A 24,345-nucleotide genomic window follows, 5' to 3' on the forward strand; every position below is an offset into this window, starting at 1 on the left:
GCCAGACTGTGACATGAATTTGTGCTATGTTGTTGTTGTGTGCCTTCAAATTGTTTCCGACTTATGGCAACTCTAAGGTGAACCTAACATGGGGTTTTCTTGGTAAAATTTGTTCAGAGGAGGTTTGCCTTTGCTTTCTTCTGAGGCTGACAGAAGTGACTTGCTCATGGTCACCCAGTGGGTTTCCAGTGGCTGAGTGGGGAATCGAACCCTGGTCTCCAGAGTCCAGAGGAAAAATTTACTTCTCCAGCCTTTATATCTTTTTCCAGCCTCAGCCTCCCAAGCTAATGCAAAAGTAGCTTGCAAAGTCACTAGTACAAACCAACACCTTCACACCACTGGATAGCTGTTAAAGTTTGGCCATGATAACAAGGACTCCAAACCCCATGCGCCTGGTGGCAGAGGCTCAATTCACTACAATGTCCATTTGGAAAGATAGCTGGTATGAAGAATCCTTCACAGAAGGAGTTGCTTCAGTAAACAATATTATTACAGAGAGGCTGTGTCTGAAAGGTGGCAGGAATTACCTGTGTGAGCATCTAGGTTTCATAGTTGTTGTTGTGTGCCTTCAAGTAGTTTCCAACCTATGGACACCCTAAGGCAAGCATATGACAGCGTTTTCTTGGCAGGTTTCTTCAGAGGTTTGCCATTGCCTTCCACTGAGGATGAAAGCATGTGAATTGCCCAAGGTCACCCAGTCAGTTTCCATGGCTGAGCTGGGATTTGAACCCTGGTCTCCAGAGTCCTAGTCCAGCACTCAAACCACTACACCACACTGTCTCCAAGATTTGTTTACTTTAGTAATTTCTACTTCACAGATCAAAGTAATCTTTTCACCATGGCTTTGTAATAAAACATAAATAATCTAAGCAACAATAATATTAAAAGATTAACAGCAATACATCTAAATCCACAGATGGCAATGCATCATGCAGTGGCAGTTGGTGGCTCCCATGCGGGGGAACTGTGTGCATCTCTCTGATTGGGATTTTAGGCTGCATCTGCACTGCAGAAATAATCCAATCTGACACCGCTTTAGCCATGGCTCAAGGGTATGGTATCCCTTGATATACGGAACGTGGGCAGTACTGGTAAAGGGCAATGTTTGCCTTCCCTGACACCAAACTACAAAATTGTAGTTTGTTGCAGCATCTCTGTCCTTTGCCCCAATATTCAGCCTGCTTCCTATGGCTACTGAGCATGTGCTCTTATCAAAACCTCACTAGCACTCTGTCCAATTACAATTTTTGTGCATGATCAAAATAAGTTGTCTCCTTCATTGAAACCATCATCAATTTTTTTGTCCTGTATCATTTAAACACCTTTACCTGATGAAGAAGCCAGTGGTGATTTGAAAGCTTGCAACATGTATAATGTGCATTTTGGTTGGTCCGATAAAGGTATAACTGTTTTGTGGATTTGGGATGGTGTTGTACTTTGCTACCCCTGGATATGTTTCCTTCAATGATGGGCTGGGCAAGGCAACAAATCCTAGCCATTCAGTGGTTATCCTATGAAGAGATCAGGATGAAACAAATGGTCACAATCAAAGCAGAATGAGTATTTTGTTCTTTCTTTCTCTCTGCTGTGTTCCAGGCCAGCATTAAGCGAAAAGGTCAGGACCGGATTACTAGGCGTTTCATTCACAAGACATTAAAAGTAACATCCTTTTAAAACCAGTATGCTTTTAAAGTTTTAATTTGTTTGGCTTATCCTTTGCTTTTGGTAAGATGGTTACGTAGGCCTTGCTGTTTTCATTCTAAGCATTCTGACTATTACATAAAGGTAGCCCCAGAAAATCCCAACATCAAAGAAGCCAAGCAAATTATGTCTATATCTGTGAGAAGATTAGCATTGTGCCCAGCAAAGGCTTACATCCTAAAGCCTGAATAGCCTATTACATAAAGCATTTTCCTCCCATCCAGCCCAGTGAGAGAGGGCATTGGGGGCATCCAGTGGAAAAAGCAAGGGAAAAAATAATAACCGTTGAAATGTTTACTAAGACTCAAGTGGATCTCATTTCATCGTTCAAGGGTCAAAACTGTGGGTGCCCAAAATGAAATCCCATCACATCATCCATCTCCAGAGTTTTGCTGGAGATACAGTACAGTTAGGCCTAGTTTGTTAGTTCGCAATCTGGGAGTGATCTCCCCCAAAAGTAACTTCTCCAAGCTCTGATTCTAGGGATGAATTTGTTATTTCCATCTTGATATGAAGACATTGATGAATTTTGGCAAACTCTCACTTTTAAAAATCCAACTGAATAAAATTGTCTCAAGCGACTACAAAGTCTATAATATACTAACCCATCTCAGGATTTACAGAGAATGACATGGAAGGCAATTGTCAGCCTTGACTATAGATGTATATTTTGTTACTGACACCTTGAAAATGACTCTTTTTGGTCATATTAAAGTTGCCATCCTGCAGCCTGCATTTCCCCCAGATGGACAACAAAACCCATAATACAATGATTGCTTGGGGATGGTGAGACTTCAGTGTACCTGGAAACTGTCAGATTGAAAAAGACTTTTCTCAAGTATGGGATTACATTTTATAACCTTTTCAATTATGTTTTCTCACTTTGTATTTCATATCTTTATTAAAATCCCGCTCACAGCCTTGCTAACATGTTCAAATGCCTTGCTTATTAAAGGCCAAGAAGGAGTGATATTAAATCAGGAACAGGAGTAGAGCAGTTCTCCAGATGTTGTTGATGTTGCAGCTTCCAGTATTCCTCACTATTGGCTATGCTGCCTAAAGCTGTTGGGAGCCACAGCCCAAGTACAGCTGGAGGGCCACATGATTCCCATCCTTGGTTAAATGTTAGTGAGGAATGGTGCCCTATTTTCAGCTAGAGATCACTACAAGTGGAATGTGCTGTCTCTGAGAGTGGTAGCCTCAGAAGAAAGCAAAGGCAAACCTCCTCTGAACAAATTTTACCAAGAAAACCCCATGACAGGTTCACCTTAGAGTTGCCGTAAGTCAGAAACAATTTGAAGACATCTCAACCTAAGAGGAAGGCAATAGTAAACGTCATCTGAAGAAATCTTGCCTAGAAAACTCTGGGATAGGTTTACAATAAATCAGGGTCAACATGAAGACCTATAACAAGGATTAGGCCTAGAATATGGTTCACAAGGTTGAATCACTTGCCTGAAAGAACCACATGGCACAATTCTGGCTGGTGGTAGCAGCAAATATGGTAGCAATCCATGGAAAAGGCTTGCTCGCATGGTTTATTTACTATGGAGAGCATGTGAGCCTTCTTCCCCATCTCTATTCTCCACATACATCATGATTCTGCCCTGCCATCCCCATTCGCTGGAACATGACTGCAATTAAAGGTTTTGGCAAACATCCTGATTTTTTAAAGGCCTGAGCAGCCTTTGAGTAAAAGATGCCTGCAGGATATCCTACCCTGGGGACAAGTCTAAACAGTTGTGGCAAAACAGCTGCTGAAACACACATACCGTCTGAGGTTCCCATTTGGAGAGGCCAGCTAAATAGATCTGTGGATGAGCAGGGCCACTTTAGAACAAAGACCAAGAAAAGAGCTACTGTGTAATTTATGCAGGGTACTGAGAGATTCTCTTCCACTGTTATCACCACTTACACCAAGAGTTTTGTTCTTTCCTTCTCTCTCCCCGCGAGGCTGCACAGAATGTTCTATTGTCAGATCAGATAGGAGCACAAAAATCCTATCTGAGCCATTTTAAACAAGCTCGCTTCTCTTTCCGTTCAGAACAAAACTTTCCCACTGTAGGAAAGTGCCAAACTGGCTTGTAACAGTGTAGAAACGGGACGATGTTTCCAACCATCACAATATTTTCAGGAAAGAAATATGAATGTTGCAGTTTTTGTAGCCACAACATGCGGGGATGGCAGTCACAGACATCATATTCCTCAGAGGACATATCTGTCAAGGACAGCCAGATGGACCATCCATGCAGGAGCAATATACCTTTGATATTTTGTTTTCCAGTGGCCATTCAGTTATCTTTGGGAAGCTTGCAAGTAGGTCAGGATGGGAACCGTCTTCCCTTGTTTGTTATTCCTTGATATTGAAATTACAGGAACATCCAGCAAAGAAATCAAGTCCTTTTCTGACCAGCTGTGGAGGTTGCCAGAGGCATCAGGATGGCCAAAACAAGTTATTGGGCTAAAGGAAACTTCAATATCATTTAGGATGACTCTTTCTTACTCTTTAAGCAGAATGCAGATATTGTTCCCTTCCATCGACATGTGTTTCTCCAGATGTTTTTGTCAACAATTTGCATGAGTCCCATTCAGAATATCTAATGGTCAGGGATGAGGGGAGCTAGAGACCAAAACTTGGAGAGTACTTAAGGGCCCTGGCTAACAAGGGGCTCATATGCCTATAACTCCACAAGGAAGGAAGAATAGAAGGCATCAGATCGCATTTGGGAAGCCAAGCAGGGTCAGCTTGGTTGGGGGACCGCCAGTTAATATCAAGTGCTGTAAGATGTATTTCAGAGGAAGGAACTTGCAAAGTCACAACTTAGGGAACTGGGAATGTTTAGCCTGGAGAAGGTTAAGAAGTGATAAGATATCCCTGTTTAAATACTTAAAGGGGTGTCATATTGAGGAGGAAGCAAGCTTGTTTTCTGCTGCTCCAGAGAACAGGACCCGGAACAATGGATGCAAGCTCCCTAAGTCGTTCCTTATAGGGCTTTATGGTTTCCAGACCCTTCACTATTTTAGTAGCCCTCCTTTGGACACACCCCAGTTTCTCAATGTCCTTTTTGAATTGCGGTGCCTAGAACTGGACACAGTATTCCAGGTGAGGCCTGACCAAAGCAGAATACAGTGGCACTATTACTTCCCTTGATCTAGACACTATACTTTTATTGATGCAGCCTAAAATTGCACTGGCCTTTTTAGCTGCCGCAGTACGCTGTTAATTCATGTTTAACTTATGGTCCACAATCTATGGTCAACAAATAACAACAACAAGCTTCTGTAAACTTATTGACAATGCTGTCTTATTCATTTTCTTGCCTGCAGACAACAAAGAGTGTCTCTTTAAGATCCTGAAGATGGAAAGCTTTCAGCCCTTCATAAAAAGTCTCAAAGTATATTTTATACGATTCACATAGAGGCTTTACACATGTCTAGACTGAACCTCTCCCTCTATCACCTTCCTTCTTGTCTCTAATGTTATTTCCATAGAGGCATAATCTCAAACCTGAAATTGTCTGATGCCTCATGTGGCTTCAAAGTATAGTTTACAACAATTAAATTAAGCCCCTGGAAAGTATGCATAACCCAAAATTGCTATGCAGTTAACATTCTCCCTTCTCCCAGTATGCCTGGTTTATCTACAGCCTCATTACAGTAGAAAGAAGGGAGGCAAAGGGGCTCATTTCATGCAGATATAGTCTGAAAATAGACTCAGCTGTTCTCCAGGACTGAACACCTTCTCAATGACAAATCAGACTGGCTTTTTTGTTTAAAAAAAAAAAGAAGAAGTTGCTTCCAGTTTTCCTACAGAACAACACAAAATTGTGGTCTCTTCCAGCTCTATGATTCTATTAAAATTATGTTGAATTAACATTGTCCTCTTGCAGATGGGGTCAAATATATCATGATCAGGCTTTATTTGTTTGTGTACTTCGTGCTCTTTTTTTAATGATCCAAACAACATTTTGCCAATCTCATGATTTTTCAGGCTATTTCTCTTCCATTTATTTATTTATTTATTTATTTGCTTGCTTACTTATTTAATATCCTGCCTTTCTCCCAGCGTGTGACACAAGGCAGGTTGCAATGTAGTTACAACAAAATACAGCTAAAATGAGGGCTAGAATCTTGTTCTATATTTACAAGTTTGTAAGCCAGACTTACAATTCTGTAACTTTGGGGATTCATGGTTACAATAGTTAATGGTCAAATGTTACCCCTAAAACCTATCTCTTAAACCAGATTGCACCCCAACCGAAGGGTTTCCAAGGGGTTGAAGATGGGGATGCTGGGAAATGACAATTGTGGTACTCTCCTGGTTACAGGGTGCTTTAAAACAAGCAGCTGAAACAGGGCCCCAAAGGGTCTCTCCAGCTGCCCTTCTCAATATGTACCATGAGTGGGAGAATACTGCAAATTTCATTTCCGAAAACCCTGATCTTCAGCATCTCAGAAGCCCTTCAACTGGCATGCTTTTGGGTGCGCCTATGTGCATGTGTACATTAGTAGAGGTAGTTGTGTGTGTATGTGCCTTCAAGTTGTCTGTCGACTTATGGTGACCCCATGAAGTTAATGACGATTTCTTAGGCAAGGAATATTCAGAGGTGGCTTCACCAGTTCCTTCTTCTGAAATATGGCCCACAGCACCAGGCATTCATTGGTAGTCTTCCATCCAAATACTTAACAGGGCTGAACCTGCTTAACTTCCAAGAGCAGATGGGATCTGGTACCTTCAGGTTATTTGGGCTGAAGTTTACAGAAGTCAAACAAACATTCAAACTCAAACATTAATTTAAAGCAGTTGAAAACATGTTCAAAGCATGATTTTAAAGAGCAGTACACCAGGACACACTCCAGTGTGGTGCTTTGAGCATTGGACTATGACTCTGGAGACCGGGGTTCGAATACCCACTTGGCCATGGAAACCCACTGGGTGACCTTGGATAAGTCATACACTCTCAGCCTCAGAAGGAGGCAAAACCAAATCTCACTCTGAACAAATCTTGCCAAGTAAACCTTGCCATAGGGTCACCACAAATCAGGAACAACTGGAAGGCACACAACCATAGCAAACACCCTATAAAAAAAGCTTTCTCCCTCAGCCATTGAAAAGCAGAAGCCCTCTTTAAATAAAAGGTTTTTTCCGGCCAGAGCCTCTTTTGACAGAGAATTTCATTGGAGAAATCAAAGAAGAAAAAGGCAAACTCCTGGCAAAGTTGTGCAATTTTCAGACACATTGCACTTATCCAGGATTTAACCCATGAAAATCCAGGAATGCTCCAGCAACAAACCATTCCCAGGGAAGTCCTGGGAATGGTTTGTTCCTGGAGCATTCCTGGATCTTCATGGGTTAAGTCCTGGATAACTGCAACACTGTCTGAAAATTTTCAGCGCAATCGCATGACTTTGTTAGGAGTATGTCTTCTTCTTCTTCCCTGATTCCCCCCTGTCTAATAATTTCCATAGCCTAGGAGCAGTCAATGAAAAGACTCTTGCCTGTGTCATCACCAGATGAGCAAATTTAAGACTTAGGCAGACTCACCTAGGGAGATACGGCTTTTCAGACAGTCTGCAGATAAGACATGTAGGGCTTATAGGTCACAACCACAACTTTGAATTGTGTCTGTAAACAGACTTGTAACCAGTGAAATTGTTGCAGCGAGCTGTATGTTGTCTCTTACCTATATGTTATATAGTTTCCCTAAAATCAACAGTTGTTGTTGCTGTGTGCCGTCAATTTGTTTCCAATTTATGGCGGCCCTATGGCCTAGACCCTATCCTGGTGTGTTCTTGGCAAGAGTTGTTCAGAGGTTTGCCATTGCCTTCCCCTGAGGATGAGAGGATGTAGGCCACCCAGGGGATTTCCATGGCTGACCTGGGAATCGAACCCTGTTCTCCAGAGTTATAGTCCAACACGTGAACCACTATGCCATGCTAGCAATTGACAACAGCCCCAAAAGTAAGTTTTAAAAAGCCGATACATTTGGTAATACCATGGATTTTGATGTAAGTATGTCCTACCTTGAGCTTATTGTTCACCCCCTTGCTATTTTCAGGATTTTCTGCCCTCTGCTCCACTTCTTTTTTCCTGCCAGGACTCTTTTTAATGTTTTAGTATTTTAAAATGCTCTCTTGTGCCATAGGGATAAGGCTCTCTCCCCCTCCGTCTCTAGACAATTTGAGCTGGTGTTGAAAATCTGTTGGAACCCCTCTTGGAATGGTTTGAAAAGGTAAGCTAGTTTGGGGAACAGAAATATATTAACAGCAGTAATACTATGGAGATAATTTCCCATTCCATGGTTTCCCAAAAGGGCCTTCTTAGTGGCTGCTCCCAGGCTATCGAACTCGTTTCCAAGGAAGCTTCCATTCCCAGTTCTTACTCCAACAGCGGGCAGTTGATGCAGAGACAGGGACTTTACAGTGGTATATGCTGTACTTTCTTAACTCATATGTTTGTTCATTGCTTTCAATTCAGTTTTATACTTTTCAAATTTAAATTTATTTATTTTATGTTAATATTGTAATTTAACAGTTATTTTAATGTGTTAACTTTTTCTGTACCTTTAACTTGAGAAGAGCTGACTTGAGCCCATTTTGGTAGAAAAACAGAACATAATTCAGGCATGGGCAACTCTTTGGGGGCCAATTTCCCCCCAGATCCCTCACATGGGCCATGCCTTTCCCCACAGCAAGCCCACATACTTCTATTTTCTTATGCAATCCCTCATCATGTCACTTCCGCTTGCCATTTTGAGAGGGACTGCAGAGGAAAACAAGTATTTGGGAATAGTACAGGGTAATGGGTGCTGTGGGTGTGGGAATTGGGAATATTTTCCTGTGTTTTCACATATCTGAGGGCTTTATGAGTGATTTGAGGAAAAACTTGCCCCAAACTTGCACCATTTAAAAAAAAAACACTGAAGAGGTTGAGCATCAGAGATTAGAAAAATAAGGTCTAAGACTTCATGTGGCCTCTGGTCCACATTATGCCTACTTTTGATATAATCAGTCAATCAATCAATCAATCAATCAATCAAAATATAGGAAATCTGATCAGCCGCCAGTGATGTTATCAAGGGATTCATAAGAAAGTTCTGAGGAATGGCCGGAACCCCCAAATGAAAGAAGAAACAAATAAACACAGTTGGGGGGAACCAATGTGATAGAAGAACATCTCTTCCAACCTTTCTTCAATCATGTACATATTAAACAGATCCCAAAGGACTCTTATGCATTTATAAATTAAAATTATTATATTACTGTTGGTGCCCTTTATAAGGTCTTCATTTGTGAGAAATTGGAGAGCATTGTTATCACATATAAAATCCAGGAGTTAGGATAACCTGCCCAGAGCTATGTTTTCTGTCATTTGGTATTTTTCCCCTTCAAGCCATCATATGAAGGGAAGTAGGAGAGGGGAAAGAATGAGAGCAGCCACTGAAGTTATGCTTTTTTGGCTTGCTGCCTCATTCCTTTCTCCAAGACTCACAACGCCCTGTTCAAAATGCAACACGAGCTATTGAAATCTGACAGTGTAGGGAGAAAATGGCAGATCTGTATCCTTCTGAACAGGGAACATTTCGCAGGTCAGAGCCACATTGCTGGGGCAGAGAGAGAACTGTACTTGGATTGGCACTCAAATCTGGTCCAGTTCAGTGACACGGCCATAAACAAATAAAAAGCTTCTCTTGTATTTTATCTTATCACTTTAAAGAAAGTAGATGGGCAATCTCATGCCTTCATTAAGACAGAATGTTCTCCCAAATCCAAATGTCCTGGACAAAGTACAAATTGCAGAGCCCTAAGGAAGTTACCTTGGGTTTTTGGCTTCTTATCTTAACCCTGCAGAAACTCCAGACATAGAACACCCTCAATCGCTCCTATCAAGATGTAGAACTATTACCTTGTCTGCCTGACACACCTCATTTGCAGGGTCTGTCTCCCCAATGAATTCCTGGACTGGTTTCTTGTCTGATCCTTATCATCAAAACCTTCCACGGCTTTGCCTTCTGCATGGTATCATCTCATGGGTCATGGGACTGCTCTGTCATACTGGCCTAGCTGTTGGGATAAGTGTAGATCTCCAAGTTGTGTTTTTGTTGTGATTCTCCAAATGGCACTTGTATTTTCATCCCATCCTTAGTTGTGTGGCTTGATTTTTTCCTTCACACACACACACATACACACACACACGTTTGTTTGTTCAAAATCTTAAATCTCTGAACGTTCTTCACCAATTGCTTGGAAATTTTGACACAACATTCCATTCAAATACACACATGTTTTTACATACATATACCTACTATTATATAGATGTCACACCTGTGACAGGTAAAAATATGTTTTTTGAAAAACAGTGCCATCTGTTGGACGTAACAGCAACACAGGCTATACTGAATATTTGATTGGCGTTTGCAATCACCATCAACAAAGCTCAGGGCCAGTCTTTAGAATTGTGTGGTTTAGATCTAGACATGGATTGCTTCTCACATGGGCAATTATATGGTGCGTGTTCTAGAGTCGGCAAACCACACAATCTCTATATCTACACAGACAATGGAACAACAAAAATATTGTATACCCACAAGCATTGCGAAATTAAATATTTCAGAAATGTGTGGCCAGATACAGATATAGTGTGTGTGTATGATGTGTGTGTGTGTGGGGGGGGAAGTGTTTAAGCTTAAGCATTGGACTATGACTCTGGAGACCAGGGTTTGAAACCTGGCTCGGTAATGCAAACCTTGGGCATGTCACACGCTCTCAGCCTCAGACGAAGGCAAACTTTCTCTGAACAAATCGTGCCAAGAAAACCTTTACTTCCATTTCCCCAGGGAATAAATCCTTTCTGCATCCCTGCAGCAGAGAAATCTATGCAGGACCATTACAGGAGCGGAGCTAGTTTCTTAAACAGTGCTGTACATGCCACACAAACCTGAGTGCTTACACTGATACTTATTTAAAAATTCCTTCCCTTTCCTCTTGATCTTAGGTAAGTATTCAGAATGTCCAAGCATTGCCAAGTAGCGAGAGCTATGCTACTGACCAAGACCGATCTGCAGCTTTTGGTAAGCCTTTCATGTTCAGGCAAGTGGAAAGTAATGTGGCTTGAATCAAACAGGAACAAACTGGGTGATGGGAGGAATTTACAGTCCCACTGCCCTTCTGCCAAGGATTTTGTTCAGAAAGTGACAGGCAGAAGTGATTGAAGTTGGCTATTATGTTGTCTGATGCCTATGCTTCAAATCATCCCTCACTCCTTTTACAGATGCAGCCAAACTGCAGTCAAGTAAGAGGATGGGAGAAAATGACATTTTGGGACTTGTTGTTGTTGTTCTGTGCCTTCAAGTCATTTCCAAATTAAAGCCACCCCATGGGGTTTTCTTGGCAAGTTTCTATAGGGAGGGTTTGCCATTGCCATCCTTTAAGGCTGAGAGAGTGTGACTTGCCTAAGGTCACCAAATGCATTTCCATGGCTGAGCAGGCATTTAAACTCTGTTCTTAAGTCACAGACCATCGCTCAAACCACTATGCCTACGCTGCCTACATGTCCCAAAATCCTCCATCCAGCTTGGCCACCAGGTTTAATCTCTGGCAAGACAGAAAATGGCACTTCTGAGTTCCCTTATGTACACAGCAGTCTTCAAGGGAGCTTAAATGGGGGAAAGGGTTGTAACAATAACAAACAGGATAGATTGTGTGTGAGTAACACAAGCTTGTACACATGTACTTAAAAAAAAGTCAACTCCAATGAACTTAATGGAGATCACTACCAGGACACTAAGGGAGACACTCTGTAAGTGAGTCTTGCCTGTATAAGTGTGGCTTACAAACTCATATATCTCTTTTGGGACAGGGCAGTGTGGTCTATATTCTAGCCCTTTGCACCATGTCCAAAATCTTCCGCCTCTTGCAGCTGTCAAACCCTGGGAGAGTCCATGGCTGCTGCTAATTCTCACTGAGGAAGGGATTTGTTGTTGTTGTTGTTGTGTACCTTCAAGTCATTTCTGACTTATGGTGACCCATCATGGGTTTCCTTGGCAAGATTTGCTCAGAGGAATGTGAAGTAGAAGGCTTTCATGGCCAGCATCCATAGTTTTGTTTTGGTTTTTGTGGGTTTTTCAGGTTATGTGGCCGTGTTCTGGAAGAGTTTGTTCCTGACGTTTTGCCAGCATCTGTGATGCTGATTCTCTGAGGTTGCCAGCCACAGATGCTGGTGAAACGTCAGGAATAAACTCTTCCAGAACACGGCCACATAACCTGAAAAACCCACAACAATACTATGTTCGGAGTAAGTTTGCCATTGTTTTCCCCTGAGGCTGAAAGCTTGTTACTTGCCCAAGGTCACCCAATAGTTTTCATGAGCTGGGAATTGAACCCTTGTCTCCAGTTGTTGTCCAACACTCACACTACTACTCTAAGCTGGAGCGGAGAGGCAATTCAGAAGATGAAGATGCAACTGGCTCTGGGCTACAAGGGAAGGAAAAGGTGCACTCCATCCTCCATATTTTTCCCTCTGAGTGGAGATGAGCAGCTTCTTCACTATCTGAATTGCTTCCTCCCTCTTCTCCCAACTAGAATGCAGTCACAGCAGCAGCCTTTCCAGAGCTTAACAGCTGCAGGGAGATAAAGATGGAATGTTATGCTCTGCTTGGATCTCATCCTACATCTAGAGCTCAGACCTAAGGTTTTGATCCAGGCTGTGTTAAGAGTAAACCTAGTGGAACCAGTGTGGATCGGTGAAGAGAAAAGGACCTGGTGAACAGAAATTGTCATATGAGAGTGCCCTGTAGAACTTAATAAGGTTTTAGGAACATGCACAACCTGCAAGTCATTATCTTTTGAAGTGAAAATCCTGAGATTAAAATGTTGACTAAGTATGCAAGGTAATGATATTGTTTCATTGAGGTCCACAGGCTTACATCTGTAGGGAAACATGGACATCCATGATAGACAGAACTCTACCCTGCTGAAGCAAGAATGTCTATACCAGTGCATAATGAGGTGGAACCTTCTTTGGAGCATGTTTCCAATGTGAGAAAAAGCTGTAGAGGTGGAAATCTAGGTCTTGCTGAGGTCAATCTGCTAAACAGATTACCAGGTCAAAATTTGAACAAGCTGTAAATCAGCATTTTTGAGGGAGGGGGAAGAAATTCTCTAAGGGAACACATGAACTTTTAGCTGGTGCTGTAATGTCACAGAGCAAAGTCACACAGAGACTTTCTTGTGTGTCTGCAGCCCACAAGTTGAAGGAAACTAATTTCTTTCCATTAAAAAAAAAAGAATAAGGAATGATTGTTTGTCTACTCAGTTTTAATGCAGAAAAAGAGGAGGTAGGGAAAACTACCGTAGTTCTGGAGGGACTAATGTGGAGAGTGACTTTTTTTGAGGAACTCGGACAACTGCAGTTTGGCCAGCATGAGCTCCACTCTGCTCTGCAGCCACAACAAACTACCATTTCCAGAATTTCATAGCATTGAGCCATGGCAGTTAAAGCAGTGTCAAACTGGATTATTTCTGCAGTGCGGATGCGGCAATGGGTTTTAGCTATGGCTTGAGGTGGTGAAGACCTAGAGTTCAGAGAAGCACATATAGTTTTCTCCAATTCCATTATCCTCACACTTTTGTAAGAGAAGAGTAACACTCCAGTAATAGGGAAACTGAACAATGAAGATTCCCCCAGAAAGATTTCCTGTGTACTTTTATTACATGGATTTGCTGTTATGCAAGATGCCTTGCTCACTAGGAAGCAGCTTATCACGTAACAGATTTTGGTTTTAACAGTGAGATTGTTAAAGCTTTTCTGCTTTCTGACCCCATTCAGTTTGTGATAGACTCAATAAAGAGGGGTTCCCAACAACCCAATATCTGCATTAGCTCCTGCAGTTACCACTTTATTTTAGTCAAAGTAACTACTTCCTGGGCAGCTCTTACTTCTCCATGGCTTATCTTCCTGTACCTGTGCCTATACAATACTCCTAGCTGAAGAACTGAGACATCACTAAAACCTGGAGATTATATTCCTACTCACTTCACTCCAGCTTTATACTTTTGCTTTTAGTTCATTATTACATTTTTTATCATTCTCCCCTGCCTCAGCATAGCCAACCCCAACTAGTTTATCCCTACAACAAGGTTGTATGGTAGGTTAGGCAAGCATGCGTGACTAGCCCATGATCACTCAATAAACGTCATAGCTCAGTCCTCTAACCTGGTCAGGAACTATAATTCCCATCATCAGCAGTGAGCATGGCCTATGGAAAATGGCTTGGAGAAATTTGACTGGTTCTCCAATACATTAACAGACACATATAACATGGCCAACAGACCAGGAAGCTGTTATCTCTATCACCCACACCTTTCCTGCTTTAATTGAGACTTTGAGCTACTGAATCCATTCATGTGGCTTTTCTGGCAGCTCAAAAAGTGACTGGTGCCTACATGATGGACACCGGCAGAATAAGGGATTCAGCCTTTTGTTTGTGAAGCAGCAAACCCTTAAATCACTTGCTCACAGAGGATTGTATTCCTGCATAGGGAAGGAAAATCTATCCATCACTCAGATATACCAGACAAGCCAGCTTTTGATGAATGGACTTCAAAACCATTATTTAATTCAAGTCTACACATACATTTTCAACTTGTTGGCATTCTGTTGCAAAAATCAGCAGGCTTGCATGTCTCTCTGCTCTCTCTTGCATGTCTCTCTGCTCTCTACACTATAACATTTGGTAATGCATATACTGTATACATTTTTGGACCACAGCACCCACAAAAGTAGCTTTCCCTACCTCGAAGAAAGGAATCTTTCCTACCTCTTGTGCAATCCTTCAGATGATGTGAAATTGCAACTTCCAGTAGCCCTAGTCAACAAAATTAATGGGTGAGAAAACTTCAGAGCTGCAGTTAAAAAATCTCTTATTTTTGTAGGCCTTTACATAACAATGACCCTTTCCTAGGGATTGCAGTCAAAAAGACAAACAAGTGGGTTCTTGAGCAGACAAAGCCAGAAACTTTCCTGGAAGCCAAGATGATCAAATCAAGGGTCATACTTTGGCCAGACCATGAGAAGCCATGACTCATTAAAAAGACAATGATGCTAGAAAGGTGGAGGACAGTAGAAGTGAGAGGGAGACCACAAACAAGATGACTAGACTCAAGATGACTAGATTCAAACAGGGAGATCAGGGGCATGAACCTACAACACTTAAGTAGAGCAGTGGATGATAGAGGGGCTTGGAAATGGCTCATCCATAGGGTGGCCATGAGTCAGGGATGACTCAAGGGCAGTTAACAACAAAGGGTTTTCTTGGCAAGGTTTCTTCAAAGGAGGTTTGCAGCTACCTTCCTTTGAGTCTGAGAGACTGTGATTTGCCGATGGTGGCTTCCTTGGCTGAGAGGGGACTCAAGCCCTGGGCTGCACAATTCCCACTTGATCCCATCCCATGATGTTGCAGGTTTTCTTGCTTCTGCAGCCAGTGGAACAAGGCCACACTAGGAACATGTTGCTGTGTGGCTTCACATAATTTTTGGTTTATGGCAACCCCAAGGTGAACCTATCATGGGGTTTTCTTGGCAAGATTTGTTCAGAGAAAGTTTGCCATTGCCTTTCCCTGTGGCTGAGAGCATGTGACTTGCCCAAGGTCACCCAATTTGTTTAATGACCCAGTGGGGCATTGAATGCTTGTCTCCAGAGGCATAGTTCAAAACTCACAGCACTACGCCACACTGGCTGTCATGTTTATATCACACCACATGCTTTCCCTTACAAAACTTTACAAGTATGAGGGGAAAGATGAGCTGCTGCATTTCATTTTGGCCTCATAAAATTTAATGACTCAGCAGAGACTTGTGTTGGGCAAGCATTGTGTTTCCCACAATAAAGTGCTTCAAGAGGATCTAAAAACTTCAATGAAAATTCTAGTGTAGCAACACCATTCAATTAAAAACAGTTTTCTAGTTATGGAAATCTAATGAGATTCTGCTACACAGCAAGAGGGACACATAGTGACATGCTAGTTTTGATGCTTAAAACTAGGAATGTCTACTATGGCTATCTTTTAAAATGTGTTCAATCATCCGGTTTTAAAACTATTTTTAAAGACCACTGTTGGAGTATATACAAGTGGGTTTTTCATTATGTAATGTTTTAAGTGTTTTTAACCATTCTGCATTGCCTCAGGGGCCCTGGTGGGTCAAGAGGTTATAAAAGAATGCTTTAAATGAGTAATTTAAAAAACCTCTTAAAAATAAATTTTAAAAAATCCAACAAGGAGTTTTATTCACTTTAAAATTACAGATATTGTTTCTTTTGTCCAACCTTCTCCCCCAAACAAAATAAACCTGCTGGGATTTACCTACATCTTGTTTGCAGAAGAAACAGTCTATATATATATTTTCAAAAAATCCTATTTTCAAGTTTCAGCGTATGCAGAGTATGAATTATGCATCTTCATCTTCATCTTCCTCATCACTGATCACATACTTCTTATGCTTCTTGCTTGCCTTGTCATCATCCTCTGCTTTCCTCTTCCCGGAAGGTTCCCCCTCCTGCAAAGAGATGAGTCATAAGTCAAACTGAGCATTTAAAAACAAATCAAATTTACCAAAGTTCCAGTTTTAAATAATTGCTCTATTAAAAAAATGGGCGTGCACATGTGATTACTCACACATCCCAAAAGAAGGGCTTTCAAGACTGTAACAGCTGCCATTTCACAGTATCATAGTTCGAAGGGGCCACTGAGACCAAGCCTCTGCTCAGCACAGGAACTCCAGCTAGAACATCCCCAGCAGGCAGCAGGCCTGCCCCTTTTTGAAGATGTCCAGAGAAGGAGACCCTACCACTTCTCTAGGGAATTAGTTCTATTGTCGAACTGCTCCTATTGTCAAGATGATCCTTCCAATGGTTAGTTGAAACCTACCCTCCTGTAGCTTAAAACTATGAGACCTTACCCTACTCTCTGCACGCACTCTCTTCTCTGTGACAGCCCCTTAGATCTTTTGTTGTAGTAGTTGTTGTTAACTGCCCTTGTGTTGATCTTGACCCATGATGACCCTGTGGATGAGACATCTCCAAGACTCCCTGTCTTCCCCTGCTCTGCTTAGTTCCTGCAACTCATACCCGTGACCTCCTTTAATAGAGTCCATCCATCTAGTATGTGGCCTTCTCTTTCTACTTCCCTCCACCTTTCCTAGCATTATTGTTTTTTCAACGAGTCATGCCTTCTCATGATGTGGCCAAAGTATGACAGCCTCATTTTAGTTATCTTGGCTTCCACTGAGATTTCTGGCTTGATCTGTTCTAAGACCCATTTGTTTGTATCTCAAATGAATTGATTTTCTTCCTATCTTATCTCTTTACTGTCCAGCTCTCACATTCTTCTTCTGCTTTCCTAGCTGCAGTCCTCGTTCCTATCCATGTCTGATACCAGGTATGAGAACTCTTTTACTATTTTTATTTCTTCATTGCCTAGGTAGAATTCGTCTAGATTCTCTGTAGTCGTTATTTTTGTTTTCTTCATGTTCAACAGTAAGCCTGCCTTTGCACTTTCTTCCTTGATCTTCCTTAGTAGTTCCTCCAGGTCTATGAGGTTTTCTGCTAGTATTATGCTGTTGTCTGCATATCTCAGGTTGTTGATATTCCTTCCTCTTATTTTTACTACTCCTTCTGTGTCAAAGCCTGCTTTCCTTACAATATGTTCTGCATATAAGTTGAACAGGCAGGGTGCTAAGATGCAGCTTTGCCTGACCCCATTGCCAGCTGGAAAATATTCTGTTTCTCCATGTTTTGTTCTGACACAGCATCTTGTCCTGAGTACAGACTCCTCATTACCATTTAAGTCAATATTTTGACCTAAGGCCCTCCCTCCATCTTAACTGCTACCATGCTGGCCTTAGAGGGAGAGAAGACACAGGCACAATGCCACCAGGCCTAGCCCTAGAGGCAGATGAAAGGTGCTCCCTCCATCTTAACTGCCACCACCCTGGTGAGGAAAAAAAGAGGCAGGCACAGCTCCACTATGCCTAGACCCAAAAGCAGATGGAAGACCCTCCTTTCATTCCAAATGCCACTGTCCTGGTCTTGGACGGAGAGAAGAACCAGCAGCATCTGCTGGATTTGATTCCCTTCCCTACTGCCATTCCCTTTTCCTTCATGTGTTGTATCTTTTCAGATTGTAAGTCTGAGGGCAGGGAACTGTCAAAATAACAATTTGTAAACCACTCAGGGCTTTTGTGGCTGATGAGCTGGCTATAAATATTATAAATACAATAATAATAATGTAATGTTTCAAAGTGCAAAAAATGCTACTTGGGATTCCCAGAGGAGGCTCATTATTACCCCACAACCCCACCCCAGCATCTCACACTATTAATAAAGCAAAACCTTTTAGCAAAGGAAAGACCATGATGAAAGCCCTTGAAAATTCTCAAAACCAACCTCTGAGTGAAACATATATTTTGAAGAGGCTAGTAGGCTGGTGAGTCATCACTAATGTGTTCCCCTAGATTTCCACAAATGGAAATCTATTTATTGCCATTATTAATGAGTCCAATTATTCAATTAATTTGAGTTATAAATCTTAGCATCATGGCATGCAGAAAGCATTAAATGCAAGTCCAGACTTAAGGAAAGTGACTCAGGTAACTGTAAGTGATAGTGGGCACAAGGCAAAACAGCCTATGAGCCATATGCTCAGCTTACCATTCAGTAACTGAAACAAATCATAACATCAGTTTATAAAGCATAAACAGAGAAAAAACTCATTTGAAATGTACTAGAGGAAACAAATCAATGGTCTGAGAACAAATCAAGCCTGAGTTCTCTTTCTCTGAAAACCAAATGGAAGCTACTGAACTTTGGACTTATCATGACAAAATATGACTCACTGGAAAAGATGATAACACTGGGGAAAGTGGAAGGTAGTCAGATAAGAGGAAGACCACATTACAGACAGATCAACTCAATCAAAGAAGCTGAAGACCTGAGTTTACAAGACTTGAAAAGAGATGTTAATAAAAGGGTCCCCTGGAGGTCTCTCATTTATTAGTTGAAGATGATTTGACAGCAATTAACCAAAAAAAAATGTTTATGTGTGGAAATTGATCACAAAATCAAACTGCATCAAAAGTTGTGAAATGGGTTAGAAATGTACTTTTTTATAAAAGTATTAAAATAAAAGCTGTTGTGTGAGTGTCTCAATGAGTTTGTTACTTTATAAAACCAACGCTATGGGCTCCCAAAGTTGTCCTCAATTTTTAGACAGTTAAAATGAGACTCAAAAGAAATACAGGTTTGTGCACCTGATAAAATGCTAATCTGCTACTCTCTTCCCTCTCTTAATGTTTAAGTGCCCCCATGTGGTGAATTTCAGCAAGTGAAAGTGCATTAAAAACTGAAGTCTCACTTGGGCATACTGGATACTGATCAGTATGTAAAAATTTGCCAGGCATCTACAATTGTAGCTTTATCCTGAGGTTTTTCATTTACAAATTCACATCTTCAGACTGTAGTTTGGAATTGTAAAAAGCCAGTGAGATGCAGCAGTTAAGAGTGCTGGACTGGGGCTTGAGAGATCCAGATTCAGATCCCTCCTAAGGCAGTAAACAACCTTGATAATTATGGGTCACTCATTCTTTCCCTCAGCCTAACTTAATTAGAAATATTTTGTGAGGCTAAAGTGAGGAGAAGAACTACCATCATGTATGACATGATGAACTTACTCAGGATAGTTGGGCTGTAGGGGTAATGAAAAAATATATTATCCAGGATGTTGACATACTTTAGGAGAGAACTTTAGATGTATCATGTGAACACAGAATGTAATAGCTGCCATCCTTTCATTACAGTTGTTTCGCACCCTGCTTTTGGCAGCTATGAAAGAACTAGACTAGATCCTAAAGTGCAAAGATACACAACTGAACGTTAAAGTTAGGATCATCCAAGCCATTGTATTGCCCATACCCATGTATGGATGTGAAACCTGGACAGTGGAGAAAGCAGATAGAAAGAAAATCAACTCATCTGAGATGTGGTGCTGAAGAAGCATGGTGAGAATACCATGAACAGCCAGAAAGTCAAACAAATGGGTCCTGGAGCAGACCAGGCCTGAGTTCTCCTTGGAAGCTAAGAGGGCCAAACACAGGCTGTTGTACTTTGGTCACAGAAGATGTGACTAACTGGAACAGACAATAATGCTAGGAAAGGTGGAGGGTAGTAGAAAGAGAGGAAGGCAGCATACTAGATAGATAGATTCACTCAAGAGGCCAGGAGGAGCTTAGCAGAGCAGTCAAGGACAAGGGGGCTTGGAGGTGTCTCACCCATAAGTCAGAGTCACTCCAAGGAAAAACTCTAATTTATGCTGAACTTTGTCGTTCGGCAAGATACATATCAGCAGCTTCAAATATAAATATGCCAAAAGTACTCTCAAGTTAAAATGCACAGAGTGCTCTATACAGTGGGCCCTTGGTATTTGCTGGGATTTGTTTCCTGGAATCTCCTGTGGATACCAAAATCTGAGGATGCTCAAGTCCCATTAAATACAATGGCATAGTAAATTGGTGTCTCTTATATAAAATGGCAAAGTCAAGGTTTGCTTTTTGGAATTTATATATTTTAAAAAATATTTTAGACCATGGATGGTTGAATCCATGGATAAAACATCCACAGATATGAAGGACTGTACTTCAGACCAAAATTGTGATTAACATGTATGTAGTGACTAGTGAGTATGCATGGCCATTCAAAATATACCTCACGATGGGGTCTCTCACCTCATCACTGTTGAGTTTCTTTGCCTTAAGCAATCTCTGTGTTTTATCTTCATCTGAGCCTTCATCGCTGTCTGAAGAATATATTCGAGAACGCTCCTCTGAAAGAGAAAAATAAGCTATGTTATTCCTGGCGCGTCACACTACAAACACAATTTGTTATAAATGACTGACCTGTAGCTTAGAAACTGGTCATTCAGAAGTATGTTTAAATAAAGGGATGCCAGGCCACAAGCTACACAAGATATTTTCCGTTTGTGGAAAATGTACGTATAAACATACATTATCAGTGACATATTTGCTTGCATTATCGGTGACATATTTTGCCACTGCAAAAACAGGAAAACGAACATTAGGTGCAAAAAGTAGGTGCACTGTGCAAATTAGGACATAAAAAAACAGTTAGAGAATGTACAAAAGGAAAAGAAAAAGCTAAAAAATAGGCTATCAGATATAAGGCAGCCTATACACTGGTAAACAAAATGTCTTTATCACATCTAGCCATACTGTGGTGTCCCAGAAATCCTGCATAAAGCTCTGGCCCCCAGAGGAAGAGCTTAGAAAGAGTTCTTCTTTGGATTACGCTTCCCAGAATCTGCCAACCAACATGGTCAGGCTGTAATGCACTTGACATAATGTTCAATATAATTCAATATAGTTGTCATATTTATTTTATTGCATTCATTTTATTTGTTTTTATTATAAGAGGCCTTGACTCTAAATTTTGGAAGGCAGACAAGATAAATGCAATAAAACAAACAAATATGTTATTTTCCAGCAGTGGCCGACTAAATGTGCCAGGAAAATCCACAGAGGGCAAATTTCCACACAGAACATTATACAAAAGCTGGGATCCTACATAGCACTCATGCAAATCTCCACCATGTATAGTTATATATGTCCTCCTATTCCCTGGGTCTTCAACCTAATAGTCTTCAGGTTGGACATCCCACCTCACAGCCATTCAGTGGCTAAGGGGGATGTGGGAAGGGCAAGGGGCAGCCAGGAAGAGGCTGGCTCTATTTCTGAAGCTGGGAGCTTTTTAAACCCATTTCTTGAATTTGATTCAGGTGTTCCAAGATGGGGGGATACCTCTGATTCCACCTTTGTATCGGTTCTTGATGGCTGCCAGGCTGATGGCCTCCTCGCCTTCATCCTCATCATCATAGCGATCTGGCTCCAAGTAGCTGGCACTCAGGCCCCGCTGATGCTGCTTCTCCCGCATTCGCCTCTGCTGGGACTCTCTGCGAATAGATGCTCGCAGCCTCTCCTCCTCTTTCTGCAGGGTGAAAGAACACAAATGTGTGTCAAATGAGGCAGGGTTTTGCACACAGCACTTTGATTCTTCATGGCTGTGCACCTTCTTGCTGCAGTTAAGGCTTCACTTGTTAAAGTGGGAGAGTAGAGGGTACAATTTTAAACTGGAAATGAAGAATGTCATGTAGGCTCACAAGGTCATCTAGTGGTAGCACCACAGGGCTTTCTTGGTGGCTGCCCCCCAGGCTCTGGAACTCCCTCCCAAAAGAGGTTAGATTGACACTCTTCCTATTATCATTCCCCATACAAATGAAGTCCTTTCTGTTTCAACAGGCCTTTAGTGACTACATGTATGTATCCTTGAAATAAATGAACTAAAAATAAATGTCCAGTGCCTACCTAAACAATTTTCTGCTATTGTAGATGGGCTTTTTAAAAAAATAGTTTATGTTTACAACTGGTTTTAATTTTTTATAGTTTAATCATCTTTTCGCTTTGTATTTTATGCATTTTAACTATGCATTTTAACTATTTTTTTTAATCTGCTGATAGCTTACTTGAGTCCCAAAACTGGGGGGAAAGCCAGATATTATTATTATTATTAGTAGTAGTAGTAGTAGTAGCAGCAGCAGCAGCAGTTTAGTGCCATAAGTTTACATGGTGCTTTACAGATACAACCAATTCAAAACATTAAAAACTGTCATATATAAATATAAATAAATATGAAAAAGTAGTAGTAGTAGTAGTAGTAGTACCGTGAGACCTCAGTATCTCCAGACTTGCCATCTGTGGATCTGAACATCCACAAATGACAAGCCCACTTTATCTCCAATAGCAACATGTGCACATGTTAGGGACAATGGGATTTCACCTGAAGTTCTGTTGTACCTAATGGAAGCATGGCTGTGTGCACACATCACCACTGGGGACAGCATGGGCTTCTGCAAATTATGGTATCCACAGTGGGTTCGGAACTAATCCCCCATGGATACCAAGGTCCCATTGTAATTCATTTTGTAAAAAGGCATCTAAGAAGCTTAGACATACAACTCTTGACCTCAACCCTAAATCTGTACCTTAATCATTTCTGTACGTTGGGACTCTGGGTCACGGCCAGCCATTGGCAAAATACGAATTTTTTGTGTCTTTGAACATCTGTCTGCAAGGGAGAGAGTCATTTTCCTGTGTGTGGCGCTGTCTGTTGAGTGAGGCCTGGGGTAATAGAGATTGTCCAGTTAAAATTCTTTTTAATGAATTTCAGTTTAAGAGAGCAGCTACAATATACCAGTGAATATCACTGGGGAAAATCTTCCAGAACACTGCTAAAACAAAAGAAAAAAGAGAGGAAAAGGAAACAAAAGGTTTGGGGGGGGGGGGGTCAGAAAAACTACCACATAATCCTTTTCCACAAAAGGCTTTGCCTTCAGTTCCCAGTACGCTGAAATTCTAACACACAACTCTGAAATTAGCCAGCAGATATGGACACTTGGCCAAAGACTAACAATATTCTCATTTGATGAGGCCAAGACAGAAGAGACTAACATGAAAGATTCTTGTTTTTAAAAAGAACCTTCAGTGTCACTTTCTATTGCTGACCCACTGCTCCTTGCCAATCTATTGCAAATCATCTAACAATAATAAAACTAGCTAGAGCAACTATGATCACAATAAAAGGGTAGATAGTTGTGAATGGGATTGGTGAGAGGATTGCTGAAATTGTGGGTCTTCCTGGTACTATTATTTATTACATTTCTTGCATGCTTTTCTTCCAAAAGACAAACAAACAAACAAAAAACCCCAATTCTAGGCATCTTACAGTTAAAATAAGAAAAGTTAGTAACAGTTGAGAACCTAATTCATGCTTGCATAATGTAAATCTGCACACACAGAGCTACAAAATGGTTATTCAGCTCTACTCTTCTACTGAGCATCAACATAACTGACAACGTATTTTCTAGGGTGCTTCCTTAATGTCTCACTGTATGATGCAAATGCATAGTGGCTGTTCCGGAATAAAGTGGTACCCTGAAGGCCTTGAACATCCAAGAATGTGCTACTACTGCACAGGTGAACTCCTGTTATTAGTCCCAAAGCAAACCCACTAAACCCACTGTTGAATGGCGAGCCAGTGCAATGGCCACCACCATCACAGAATTTTGGCCTGTACAGAACAGGATTTTGGCCTGTATAGCAATGACTATACCGATTAAATTTCAGAAGGAACAGCTGCAGTTCTAACCTTGTTTTTACAAAAACCCCTGATCAAAATGGTCATGATTATTTATTTATTGCATTTATAGCCTGCTTTTTCTCCAAGGAGCTAAACAAGGCAACAATAAAACAAAATTCAAGATAATAAAGTAAGAACCTGAGAGTCACTGCCTTCCTATTTTACATTAAACACAAGTCCATTATATCACACACTAACAGAACTGCAGCTACTTTGACTTTAATATGGCCCATGTACTTACCTAAAGGTGAGTTTAGTTTTGAACACTGCTTGCCCCTGCAGACCTGTTCCCTGTCTGATGAAGAGATGGTTGTGGTCCCCTTGCAATGGTGCTTTGTACACATCAAACACTTCATTCCCCAAATGCAGTGACATGCTTCAAAAGA

General features: G+C 41.3%; 1 protein-coding gene across 1 annotated transcript in view; it reads right to left on the reverse strand.

Moving 5' to 3' along the window:
* Positions 1-15,954: 15,954 nt before the first annotated feature.
* LEO1 (LEO1 homolog, Paf1/RNA polymerase II complex component) overlaps positions 15,955-24,345 on the reverse strand; it is a 70,253-nt gene continuing 61,862 nt past the window's right edge. Inside the window, exons 8-12 of the mRNA XM_042475048.1 lie at positions 24,201-24,335; positions 22,806-22,941; positions 21,565-21,751; positions 20,476-20,573; positions 15,955-16,254 (exon numbers count right to left, since the gene is read on the reverse strand). Of these exons, the coding sequence (XP_042330982.1) occupies positions 16,147-16,254; positions 20,476-20,573; positions 21,565-21,751; positions 22,806-22,941; positions 24,201-24,335 (664 nt within the window). The 3' untranslated portion in view covers positions 15,955-16,146. The remainder of the gene's footprint in view (positions 16,255-20,475; positions 20,574-21,564; positions 21,752-22,805; positions 22,942-24,200; positions 24,336-24,345) is intronic.

This window comes from Sceloporus undulatus, chromosome 6, assembly GCF_019175285.1.
Source record: "Sceloporus undulatus isolate JIND9_A2432 ecotype Alabama chromosome 6, SceUnd_v1.1, whole genome shotgun sequence".
NCBI lineage: Eukaryota > Metazoa > Chordata > Lepidosauria > Squamata > Phrynosomatidae > Sceloporus > Sceloporus undulatus.